The sequence below is a fragment of the Hyperoodon ampullatus genome, assembly GCF_949752795.1.
Source record: "Hyperoodon ampullatus genome assembly, chromosome: 16".
In the NCBI taxonomy this organism is placed as follows: domain Eukaryota; kingdom Metazoa; phylum Chordata; class Mammalia; order Artiodactyla; family Ziphiidae; genus Hyperoodon; species Hyperoodon ampullatus.
Window position 1 is genome coordinate 72,219,042 of NC_136929.1, and position 13,650 is coordinate 72,232,691.

At 44.3% G+C, this 13,650-nt stretch overlaps 1 protein-coding gene across 1 annotated transcript in view; it reads right to left on the reverse strand.

Annotated features, from left to right (window-relative positions):
* Positions 1 to 11,475, reverse strand: part of LOC307064936 (microtubule-associated tumor suppressor candidate 2-like) — a gene marked incomplete at both ends in the record, with an annotated part of 30,566 nt that extends 19,091 nt beyond the window's left edge. Inside the window, 3 exons of the mRNA XM_079721641.1 lie at positions 724 to 786; positions 4,180 to 4,420; positions 9,265 to 11,475. Of these exons, the coding sequence (XP_079577767.1) occupies positions 724 to 786; positions 4,180 to 4,420; positions 9,265 to 11,475 (2,515 nt within the window). The remainder of the gene's footprint in view (positions 1 to 723; positions 787 to 4,179; positions 4,421 to 9,264) is intronic.
* Positions 11,476 to 13,650: the final 2,175 nt, after the last annotated feature.

Below are 13,650 nucleotides of genomic sequence, written 5' to 3' on the forward strand. Positions count from 1 at the left end.
ACCTAAAGGGAGGTAACCGTCTGCTGTTGTACTTTGAGTACTTAAATAGCATCCTGATTTTCATACCCAGGCCTGATGACAGTAAAACTTCATAGGTTTATGCATGACTGTGGAGTCAGAAAACACTGTATACAAAAACACAGAAATTATCTAAGAAGTAAGGAAGTGCTTAGGTTTATTTATTTTTCAGCAGACAGAATCACATTACGACCTATAAGACTTTGGAACTTCCCTGCCAGTCCAGTGGTTAAGACTCCATGCTTCCACTGCAGGGGTCACGGGTTCGATCCCTGGTCGGGGAACTAAGATCCCGCATGCTGCATGGCACGGCCAAAAAAACCAAAAAGATCTGTAAGGCTTTAAGAGTCTTAGGAAAGAGTATTCATTTATAGCAAAGAAACTGTGTAAGAATATGCTTTGTGGGGTAGCATGTACTTATTGCACATCTGGTTCTTCTAAGCCACTTTAAAGCCATGATGCATGTAATGGTACTCACAGAGTCAACACAGGAGTGGAAACAACAGGAATTCTTCCCAAAGTTTAAGTCACAGGTTTACTTGTCTATAGGAGACCTAAGTGTTCTCCTACCTAAGGCCTGAAAAAAATACAGTGTATGCAGTTCACGTATCAAACCAGATCTTAGGATTCAGAATGAGGGACCTCACCTGGTTCTGGGAATGTGAATGCTAAATTACGGGCTGCAGCATCGAGGACTGTTCCTACCTCCTGTTCTCATTGCCAGCGTGATGCTGCTCAGAGCCTCGAGTGACCATGTAAAATAAAGATCTAAGAATAACCAAGGTAAGAGTGACAGAGAATCCCAATGTGCTGAATATGTGATGCCAGGCACAAAATTAAACACAAATTGCAAACAAAATACAACCATATACAGAAACATTTTTAAAGTATTCTTAAATAACAAAAAAACCCAAACAACCATCATAGTCTGAAACTAAAAGAGCAAACACAAAAGAGAAAGTTTTCTCATTAGCTACAACAAACATCATCTGACATCAACAATCTCTGATGAATATGTAAAAGCAACTTCATCCATAAAGATTTAATTGATATGGAAACTGCCATAAACAATTACAAAATGAAACAAAATATATAAAACTAATGTTTTCAGAAACTGTACAACAATCAGCACAGGAATGTGATCCTTTGGAGAAGGAAAACGAATGAGGTGAGCCTTATCACTGCCAACCTCACTACCTGGAGGCACCCTCCATGCCAGAGCCCAGGAGGGAGGAACTCCAAGAGGGTCTGTCCATCACAGTGAGTTGAAGACACAGAGATCAAAGTCTGGAGAGTCAGAGGCAGTGAGAACCTGCGGCGTAAAGGGAAGGGAGATATGCAGACAAACTGTCCCCTTAGAGCGTGCTCTCAACCCGGCACTCAGAGAGGTCCTGTTTACACAAAACCCAGATCACACTGCCCTACTTCCAAAGCCTCCAATGGTCTCCTCACTCAGACTAACAGTCACATCCTTACGGCCTTCTTAGGCCTTCTGCAAGTTCCCTCAGTGCCAGCCACCCCTCTACTCTCCTCCCCAACCACTCTCCCCGCTACTTACCCTGCTCCAGCCTCCCTGGCCTTCCTGCCACCCCAGGGCCTTTGCACTGGCTCTTCCCTCCCTCCCATCCTTTGGGGACTGGCTTAAAGGTCATCGCTCAGGGAGGCCTTTTCCAGCCATCCTATTTAAAATTGGAATCTCCCTCCTTCTTGTCCCAAACATTCCCTCTTCTCTAATGTTTCATTTTCTTCAATACTAGTGATTTCTCTCAATAGACCATGTGCTTTATTTATTCACTAGAAAAAAAAAAGTTTGCTACCCCCATCCTAAAATTCTAAAACAGTGGCAAGGATTTTTGCCTGTTGTCACTGCTTTATGCCCACACCTAGAACAATGCTGACATGTAACAGTTCCACAGTACTAATTGTTGAATGAGTGACTGAACACATAATTGACCTGTAGCAGCTATGTAACAGCAGGTAGATCCATCATAATATACAAATACTGTGGGAACCATTAAAAAATAATTTGATTTTTTATAGAAGGGCTTACCAAGAAAACAACTAGCCATTAAGACCATCAGTTATCACCTGAGTAAATGACAAGTCACAAAATGGCAAACAGGTAAAAAAAAGTTCCCTTCCACTAATAATAAAAGAAGTGCAATAATAATAATAGTAGGAGGAGTAATAATAATGGTAATACTCAATACTGGCAAGGATGTGGCAAAGAAAAGGACTTTCAAGAAACTCTAGTGTGAAAATAATTACTACGCATTTTCTAGAAAATAAGTCAGTCTTAAAAAATGTTTGGATATGTATTTATCCAATAATTAAACTTCAAATAATCTATTCTGAGAAAACAATATGAAAGAAGACAAATAAGTACAAAGATTCAAATTGTAACATTACTGAAGACAGTGTAGAATAAGCAGAACCCAACTTCCGTGAATAACTTCTGATATTATTCCCCATGCATTCTTCCCACTTCCTCAGACAGGCTGCCCCTGAAGCACCTCTGTCCCACACATATAGCACTCTTCTGGTTGCAATTTCTCAAAACACTGTGCTTCTTGCTTTCCTAACACTTATCACAATTTCCAATTATGCATTTATCTTTTTATTGTCTATTTCATCCATTAGACGAAGGTGCACAAAGGCAGGAGTTCTCTGTTCACTGCTGCAGTCCTCAAGTTACACCTTCTGGCACCTAGTAAGTATCCAGAATTTGTTACATCAATGAATAAATGAACAAAACAGAATCTTACGTGGCCATTAAAATATTTCTGAAACACTGATGGCATAGGAAATGCCTACAATATGATATTACTAGGATAAAACAAAATTCACGTTCAGTATTAACTCAACTATTTAAAAATGCACAGAAAGAAACACACGGGAAGAAAAATTTCCATAATATTAACTCTGGGCTGGATGCTAAAAATGTAAGTACAATTACTTTCTTCTTCATATTTTTCTATATTCAACTTTTTTGACAAGGGGTATATATTATTTCTATAATAAAATAAGACATAAAACCTAGAGGAAACCACATGAGCAGAAGAAGGGATGGAGAGAGGAAAACAGAGAAGTGCAGAGAGCATCAGGAGAGGACACGGGCCAGCCACTGCCAAGCAGGAGAATGGGGCTGGGATGGGGCGCTCGAGATGTGTGAACAGCTGAAAAGAGTGATATGGTCACGGCTGTACTACAGAAAGGTCTCCCTGACACACTACAGCCCGGAGGCCAAACCCAGCCCACTACAGGTATACCTCATTTTACCGCACTTCGCAGGTACTGCGTTTTTTACAAATTGAAGGTTTGAGGCAACCCCGCCTCCAGCGAGTCTGTCGGCACCATTTTTCCAACAGCAATTGCTCACGTTGTGTTTCTGGTGTCACATTTTGATAATTCTCACAATATTTCAAACTTTTAAGTTATTATTATGCTTGTTATACCGATCTGTGATCAGTCATCTCTAATGTTACTACCACGACTTGCTGAAGGCTCAGATGATGGTTAGGATTTTTATACATAAAGTATTTTTTAATTAAGGTAGATACATTGTTTTTGTAGACATAATGCTATGGCACACTTAATAGACTCCAGTATAGTGTGAACATAACTTTTACATGTGCCGGGAAACCAAAAACTCATATGACTCTCTTTATTGCAATATTTGCTCCATTGCAGTGGTCTGGAACCGGAACTGCAGGCACACCCAAGGTGTGCCTGTATAGTTTTTGTAAAATAAGTTGTGTTGAAACACAGTTGCACCCATGCATTCACAGACTGTCTATGGCTACTTTCATGCTAAGTAATTACAATACAGACCGTTATGGCCCAGAAGGCCTAAAATATTTACTATCTGGCCCTTTCTGAACCCTAGTCTATAGGATATATCAGAGAAACTAGATGTACAGGAGAAACTACAAGAAATGAGGTGGTGGTCACAAGGGCCATCGTTTTAAGGGTGACATAGAGAATGACAGTTGCAGATAGATGAGTCTTGACAAATATCCGTATCTACAATCAGATGGAAGAACAGAAAAAAGGCTCTTTTAAAGAAGGAGAGGCATTCATACTTTAGATAGTTACCATCATTTTATGCGATTACTGTTTAAAAGTACAGCAGGAAAAAGCGGTCCCTGTGGCACTGGTTACCTGCAGGGTCGGAACTGTAGAGGCTGGCAGCTGCCGCTATGGTTCCTGGTGGGTGAATGGCACTCGCTGAAGACCTCTGGCTCGCAATCAGGATCCTGCTCTTGGCAGATGGTAAACGTGACATTGCACCCAATCCCAACTGGGGCTTAAGGAGCATGGCCGATCGATAGAAAGTTGGAGGAACTTCGTAGTGAGTATAGGGAGGAGAACAAAATTCTTCTTTTCCAGGGCGTTCTGTAACCTATGATAAATGACAAGAAGCTCAATCAGAGAACCGCACATCACAGGATGAGTGCTGAGCCTGGTCCGGAGACCAAGGCTCCAACAGCGACCACCCTGGAACCGCTGAGCTGCTCCATCACCCATCTCTTACCTTCTCTGGGCCCAATGTCTTCACCTCTAAGTTGACAACAACTGGATGATCCCTTAGGTATATGCTGGTTTTAATGCTCTATGAATCTACATTTTGCTGGGAGGAAAAAGAATTCCCTCCATCAGATTTTTAAATTTCATCACCACAAAATCATTGGCATTTGTGCAAGTAGTTAATCTATAAACGAAAGATGTCAATGACGCAAGGAAAGAATTTAGCACATGTTCATGGAACTGTGACAGTCTCATTATTCCTAAGGAGAAAAGGCGCAGTTTTCCTGGTGACCTAGTCTTACAGTAAGTTGATGAACCTTAACAATTTATGTTAAGTCTTTATTAGGCTACTTAGGAAATAAAATATGCATTGTTAATGAGGGGGAAAAGGTTATTTGGAAGAATAGAGAGGTTAATGGAAAGGTGTGTTTTCAGGCTTCTATATTCTTTTTACATAATTAAAAATGACAGACTGTGAATTACCTCTGATTGTCTTCCCTAGTAAGGTGTTGCCTCCAGGAATGTCTGAGCAAGTTTCACTAGAATGGAAGTTTTGGGGCAGCGTCTTGCTGACTGCTGAATTCATAGCACCTAGAACAATGTCTAGCACAGAGCTGAAATCAACAAACATCTATTAAATAAAGGAATCATGTTTCATTCTTTCCTGAATCTAACAACATAACAGCATGTTACTATCGCCTGTGATTAACAGTTTGGATTAGAATACAATTGATGGCTACCTTTTATATATGCAATTCTGTACTCACAAAGCCTGTTCATAGTATCAGTGTTTCTTCATGTTAAAAGTAAAAAAAAAAAAAAAAAGACAACAAAATAATCTTATTTCCTTTAAGTTAAAAAAAAAGTGCCAGAGGCTATGTATGAAAAGACATAGATGTTAACTAACTCTGCTCTAAATCATAATACATTTTACGTGTCGAACCTCTATCCAGGAATCACAGGCATTTAACAATATTCTTTAATAGGGGCTATAAAGCTTTGATCCAGGCTGCTGAAGAGATAAACCCTTAATTTAATACTCTTTTACTGTTGAAATAGATACGAAGTTAAATTGACGTTATTGAAACAAAAGATGAGGCCTTAAAAGTTTTATCATAATCACATTGTAAAATATGCATGATTGCTATAGTATGTAGATGGAATTCAGGCCCCAGCAAATTATATTCCTGTGAAAGAACATTCTACATCTGCTCTCTGATAAAATTTTTACCATTTTCTACTTACTTTCTTACTGTCAATCTTTGGTTTTTCTATTATACTCATATTTGCTCAATTTTTTTTATTTTAGTGTCTAAATGTTTGGTGTCATTGCTCATTGCTTTTATCAGGTGCTCCCATGAAGAAATTATTATCATTTCTAACCTACATCTGTCAGGTTTTTAGGATTGCAATGTCTTATCTCAGTAATTATTCTGTTCTTTCAAACTGTATAGGTTTCAGGGGTCAAAATCCATCATTCCATCATTTGAATATGACCTTAACAATTTCAGGAACCTCAATGCCTGCCATTTTGTTGGGTAATTTGTCTCTGGTAAGATAACAAATTTTTTGAAAAGGTGAAAAGTACTCCTTAGATGCCTAATCTATGCATTTTTAATAAAACAGGAGAGTCTACAAAAAGCTTCACACTCTTTTCTTTCATCTTTATTGACAGAACACAGCAGGTATCACCGTACCGTCATAAACACAGAGAGAATAACCCCAAATGGGTTTTTTCCCTCTTTCTCTAATGAAGTAGTTTTAGAGAAATAATTCTGAAACTAAAGAATCCTTGTGATTTCAAACAAACTCCTAAAATCCATCAAGGCACACACCACAAGCAACTAAGTTCTTACTGGACTGTCCCTCTTCCTATCTGCCCTGTCCTGTTCTCAGGGGATGGCAGGCTGGGGAGACAATGGGGCAAATGCAGAGGCTTCACTGAGAAGCTACTGCAAGGAGAGGGCTTGTGACGGCTCATTTTGTCAACGTGATAGCCCACATCACCCAGATATGTGGTTAAAGATTATCCTAGATGCTTCTCTAGTGCTGTTTTTCAGATGAGATCAACATTTAATTCAGTAGACCCTGAATAAAGCAGATTACTCTTCATCATGTGGGTGGGCCTCATCCAGTCACCTGAAGGCCTTAATAGAAAAAGACCTCCCTTAAAGAAGAGGGAAACCTCCCAGCAGATGGCTTTTGAATTTAAACTGCAGCCTCAACGCTTCCCTAGGTCTCCAGCCTGCCAGCCCACCCTGCATATTTTGGACTTGCCAGTCTCCACAACTGCATGCACCAATTCCTTAAAGTCTCAACAGGCAGAAAGGTACATACATACATACATATACACACCTGTATATACAATCTGTTTCTCTGGAGAGCTCTGACAGGCACAGTGTCCTACAGTGATGAGGCGGTACCAGGGAGGAGCAGCAGGGTTCAGCCCTAATCACACACCTGTATGCTGTAAGCACACAACCTCACTGGGTCCTCTCACTCTTGTTCCCTTCCCCACACTTACACCAGCAATTAAAAGGATTCCAGGGCTTCCCTGGTGGCGCAGTGGTTGAGAATCTGCCTGTCAATGCAGGGGACACGGGTTCGAGCCCTGGCCTGGGAAGATCCCACATGCCGCGGAGCAACTGGGCCCGTGAGCCACAACTACTGAGCCTGCGCGTCTGGAGCCTGTGCTCCGCAACAAGAGAGGCCGCAATAGTGAGAGGCCCGCGCACCGCGATGAAGAGTGGCCCCCGCTCGCTGCAACTAGAGAAAGCCCTCGCACAGAAACGAAGACCCAACACAGCCAAAACTAACTTAATTAATTAATTATTTTTTAAAAAAAAAAGGATTCCCCCAAGATGTCAATAGGAGGGAGTGTCCCAGAGGCCTCAGGATAGCTGAGAGCAGAAAGCAGTCTAAACAAGTCAGCGTATTTTATCCTCCTGGCATGACTAGACCCACGATGACCTTCAGAGCCACTTCCGGGGGCTGAACACAGGAGGGGGACTCTGGGTTACACCAAGTCACAGCTACAGGAGCAAAGGGCAAAGGCCAGCCCATTCTCCACTTGTGATTAGAGACTACCTCAGAAATGAGCCCAGCACAACCCCTGGCGCTTCTCTGCTCTATCCTGTAGCCTGAGGGAAGGACCTGGGCCTCGAATGCTCTGATTACAGCAGGAAGTGTTCCTCAGAGCCGCTGGTGCACAGTGGCACTGCTGTCCCCACACCAACGGGGTCTCCCCAAACCCCTCAGCACTACTAAAGCTGCACAAACACTCATACTATCCCACTTCCTGGAAACTTCGGGTGGCTTCTATAGGATTAAGAATAGAGAATATTTGAGGGGGATGTGCATCTAATAATAGACATCACTGTGTATTTTATGGAGAGAGTGGAAGCAACAAAGAAAGGAAACATACATAAAAAAATTAAGAAGGGTCAAAGAGATAGAACAGTAACAGGATTTTTGCCTACATCTCCAAATAAAGTTTCTTTCACAGTTGTGTTTTGCAGAGAAAAATCTAGGGTATCTTTTTGTTCGGGGGGAGGGTACAAAATTACTTTATTTAACGAACTGTTACAAATGAAAGTCTCCAATGAAGTGATCATTGAACAGAGACCTAAAGAACGTGAAGGAGAAAGACATTCAGATATCTGGGAGAAAAATATTCTGAGCAGAGGGAAGTGCAAAGGCCCTGAGGCAGCAGAGGGAGAGAGAGAGCGAAGGAAGACGAGGTGGTCAGGAAGTAAAGGAGCCAGATCGAGTGCATCCTAACAGCTGAGCATCCTATAGGCTCCAGCCCGTGTTCTGAGTGGCCTGAGCAGACGTGGGGGGTGTCAGGGAGAGAAATGATCTGATGCTGCTTTCCTCTTAATTGATCACTGGCTGCCATGAGACTGCATCCAGAGAAAACCTTCTTTCTGAGCTCTGGGAGCACAACTCACCATAGCACCCCAGTACTGAGAGGGGCCACAGAGTGAGGAGACTGGGTGGGTCTGGGTGAGCATCTCAGTGCTGTCCTTGTTTTGTTGCCTTGGATGAGTGAGTGACTCAGAGCTCTCCAAGTCTGCTTCCTCATCTGGACAATGAAAAGAACCACAATCCCGCCCTCCAGAGAATCACTGCAAGGAGTAGTGAAGACGGGCAAAGATTAAATGTGATGTTATGTGGGCCCAATGCATAGTAGACACTCAACTAAATGCTAGTTGTAATTATTGTTTTGACTTAAAACAGAGCCCATGCCTAACACATTATTTTGTACTCACTGTGCTCTTGACATGGACGAAAACAAGATTCTCCCATAAGGGAAATACTCCCCCTCAGAGGATGAAGTCTGACTAATTTGAACAATATATTTATTTTGGATTTTTTTCCATTGCCCTAGTTTATAGAAGAATGATGCTCACTTATTTAAACAAGGAAGACAATTTAAATGCATACTTATCTAACTTTTACGTATTATGTCAGGTGGAATTTAAGTGACTCTCTTCAGACGTTAGCTCTATCTCATTTTGATCATCAAACTCTTCTAATCGAAAGTGTCCATTTGCCTACGACCTCCTCTAGCTAAAATCATCCATTTCTGTACAAGTGCATCCATCAGAATCTGCAATTTGCTAAGAGGGGAAATTCTGTTTTCACAATTCATCAAAAATACACAACAAACTTTAGGATGTTCAACTTATACACTGTATCACAGTGACATTCTCTTACCTCCTGTAAAAACTTTTCACTCATTTGACTGAAGGGGTGTCCCGGGGGCTTGATCCCAGACACCACCAGTCCGGAGCTGAACACCCGTGGCCTCTGCAGGTCTGGCTTGAATTTGTCGTACAGGCTGGCGGCCGGCTTCAGGTCTCCACCTGCCGCCTTCTCCTCTTTGGGGAGAGGCACGTTACACGAGGGCGGGGCATAAGGTAGCCCCACGGGAACCAGAGACGTGTCCACCTGGCCGAGGGCCTGAGGGCTCCTCCGGATGTAGGTGATGATCTTGGGCCTCACGTGCTTGGGCTTGGGCATAACAATGGGCCGGGGATCCGCCCTTTCTTCCGCCTTTTCAACCTGGGGGCCCTCCGTTCCCTCCTGTGAGGCGGGTGTGTCCTCGGGACGGGTGAGGCCAGGCTTGGGGATCCCACCAGGGCAGGGGTTCTTGTCAGGCACTTTCAGGGAAGCGTGTGACAACCTGGAGCTGTTGGCAGAAGGTGGGGCGGCTGGGGGGACCCCTGTGTCCACATTCAAGGTGCCCAAGTCCGGAAAGCGGCTGCTGGGTTGCACAGGCTGGGGGGCCACATTCACAGTTGTCTCTGGGTGGAGGGGTGCTGGGACTCCGGGAAGAGAATCTGCTCTTGCCTGGGGGGTGCTTTCAGTCTTCACTGCAGTCTCTAGACGGTTCCTAGTCTCAGCAACAGATGTAGCGATCTCTGTGCTTTCCCTGGCTTCTGAGCTGCTGCTTGGAGGGTTGGGGGGCTCAGGGACCCCAGTTCCGCTCTCTCCAACAGAACGATCTGAATTAAAAACCGTAGCGCCGTCCCCGTTCCCACCGCCCAGGACCCCTCTCTCCTCACTGGCACCTGAGGGCCTGCTGTCAGTTGAATCACCAGGAACAAAAGCGACGTGACCATCCCTGGGTGAAACGCTGCTGGATGGGGCTTCACCAGGTTTCCTAGCTGCACTTGGTAAACTTCTGCCCGTGGGCTGATGCTCAGCAGCTCCCGAGGAAGCGGGGCTCGGCTTGGGGGTGGTGTGGAGAGACCCCTCCTCACCTCTCTTTTCCTGCTCGCCCCTGCCTCTTCCCATACCCGGCAGGTGGGGACCGCTGTGTGCAGCAGCCGAGACTTCTTGCTGTGCTTCCTCTGTACACGGCTCCCTTCTCCCTAGGGATGACACGCCATCCTCCTGAGGACATCCCAGCCCCTCTGCCTGGGTGGACGGGAACTCCTGCACGGCCCTGAGCTGGACAAGTTTCAGCTCCATCTTGGGCTCGGGCTTTCCCTGACCTGATTGTGCTTCTGGCTTCCTCAGGGCGTCTTTCGAGGCTGGAGAGGGGCTGGGAGCGCACTCTGGGTGGGCAGAAGGCTCTGTGCTCTGGGTGCTAACTTTGGGTACCTGTCCCCCATCCGGCTGGGTCTCTAAGGGGGTGGTCTCCTTGATTACTGAGGTAGATGGTTTAGGATGACGTGAGCTCCTTCCCTCTGAGGGACCATCAGCTGGAAGACAAGCCAGCCCCGGAGAAGGGGCTGCCCCCATCTTCTGCGGCCCCTCCCCACCACTGGGTACCGGACGGGGGGCTTCTGGGGACCCCAGCACTGCAGGCTGTGGAAGTGGCCAGGCCAGGCCCCCAGCCCACTCCTTGGTAAGCATGTCCACTGCTACAGCAGAGCTGCCGGCTCTCTCCAAAGAATGCCTCCTCAATTCCGCATTGTCAAGGGTCTTGGCCAACTTATCCTTGGGAACATGCCGGGGAACGTCAACCTCCCTCTGAGCCGAAACCTCTGGGCTGGCCTCACCTGTGACAGTCCTCCAACTTGGTTGACATTGTCCCTGAAGACCCCGAGGGGCCTGCAGGGGATCTGTGCCTCTCTCCAGCATGGGCTCTTCATTCCGTTCTCTCTGAGCCATCGGAGAAAATTTAAAATCCTTCAGGCTGGCAGGGCCAACCTGAGATGCCTTCGAAAAGCCCTGAAGGGGGTGAAACTCCTTCTGGACACGGGTACTACTTTCTGGCCCCCTTGAATTTGCATTTCCAATTTCATCTGTCAGGGCACATGTCACAGGCTCATCAGGAGAGGAGCTGACCTCCAACGTGATGGGGTTGGCATTGGTGTCTCCCAGACTTAGGACGCTCTCATTATTGTTTTTCACTCCATTTCTGTTGTCCCGTAACTCAGTGTAACATGATTTCTTAGGAGCCACTGGGACACTCATTTTCCAGCCTTCAGTGGGGGCTGCCTGCCATGCAGTCCTCCTTAATGGAAAGTGGCTTCCTTCAAGCTGCTACCTGGTGAACAGGGAATTCTCAAGCTGCTTGTTGCCCCCTGACAGCATCACTGGGCGATCCTGCCTTCATCATTTTCAGAGCAGTTTTAAAACTGGGCATTGTCTTGATACACAGCAGGATGACTTATCTGTTAGGTTCCAGCTGAACAAGAGCCAATTAGCCCATGAGACCTAGAGAGAAATAAAAAGAAAAGCGCGCTAGATTGACAGATATAGAGTCTCGGGAGAAAAAAGAAGCATGGTAAACACAGATTTATTCCTCACTTTCCTACTACTACTTCATTCACTCAATCCAAGAACTATTTCTCAAAAGCCTTTTAGACAGGGGCTCCTGCCCTGTAGGGCTTCCCTGGTGGCGCAGTGGTTGGGAGTCCGCCTGCCGATGCAGGGGACACGGGTTCGTGCCCCGGTCCGGGAGGATCCCACATGCCGCGGAGCGGCTGGGCCCGTGAGCCATGGCCGCTGAGCCTGCGCGTCCGGAGCCTGTGCTCCGCAACGGGAGAGGCCGCAACAGTGAGAGGCCCGCGTACCGCAAAAAAAAAAAAAACAATTAATGTTAGAAGTAGATTATAAATACATATTAAATCTTAAATTTGTATTTTAAAAATTCACAAGTTCATATTGATACTGATTAAAAAGAGCGGAGGAGAAAGGAAGGCTCTTCTTCACAGAATACCAACTAATATACAAAAAATTAGACAATTAGAAAAATCACCACTTTGTATTCACCAGAGTAATAATTATCTTGGATGAGGGATGCCAATAGTTGCTAAAATCACTGAGTGCAAAATTGTTGGGGAACAGGATATTTACAGAATCTTAAAGCACCACCCTCCGGATTATTTTATTTCTTAGAAAGGAAAATTTCATCTGTACAATGGAGAAAGCTGGTAGACACCATCAAATTTAACATCATCATTATGGAAAGTGCTATCATGTGCTCCTGATGTTAGGTAGTTCTCAGGCCTCACATCCCCTATGAGAGTATCCCTGCTGTAAATGTTCAGCCTGAGTTTAATCATGAGGAAATAATCAGGCAAATTTAAATTGATGGGCATTCTACACAATAGCTGGGCTAAACTTGCCCCCTAAAACACCAATGGATATCTGCACACAAACCATGATCCTTGACTGGATCCTGGATTTTTAAAAAAGTTAGCAGAGAACATTGGGACAATTCAAGATTTAAATATGGACAATCTATTGGGTAAAGGTATTTTATCAATGTTAACTTTCTTGGATGTGTAACAGTATCACAATTATACCAGAGATAATCTGTGTTCCTGGAAGATACATGATATTAAACATGACATGCTTTTTAACATGACATGTTGTCTGTAACTTACTCTCAAACAGTCAGCAAAGAGAAAAATATGTGTGTGTGTGTGTGTGTGTGTGTGTGTGAAAGAGAGAGAGAGAGCACACAAACATGGAAAAATGTTAGCAATCTGAAAATCTAGGTGATCCACTCGACTACACCTGCAACTTTTGTATAGGTTTGACACTTTTCAAGATAAAAAGTTGGAGGAAATTCTAGTAGCCTGCGAGTCCTGGATGATCCAGCCCCTACATACCTTTCTAGCCTCATTTCCTCTCATCCTTTTCTTTCCTAGGCTGGAGCCACACTCCTCATTCCTCACGTTACCATGTTCCTTTCTCCCTGCTTCAGGGCCTTTGCACATACCCTTCCATCTGCATGGAATATGGAATCCTCCCCTGACCTCACCCAACAAACTCCCGTTTAGTCTTCAGTTTGCAGCTTAAATGCCACTTCCTCCAGGAAGCCTTCCTGATCCACTAGATCAGGTCCTTCTATGATGAACTTTTAAAAACCCTATATTTTTACTTAAAAAAGAAAACTCCAAATGTGCTAGGCATCAAAGAAAATATTGTTAAATACCTGGCACATCTATCTATCTATCTATCTATATGGAACTTAATATGTACTCTTAGCATGAGTGAATGAATCCATGACAAGATGAACGATGAAGATCAATGTTATTTCTGCCCTGACAGAGATTAAACTCTAATAACATACTTAAATTTCTACCAAAGTAGCCTCACAGATCATCAGTAAACCACTCAAGGCTAACATTGTTTTTT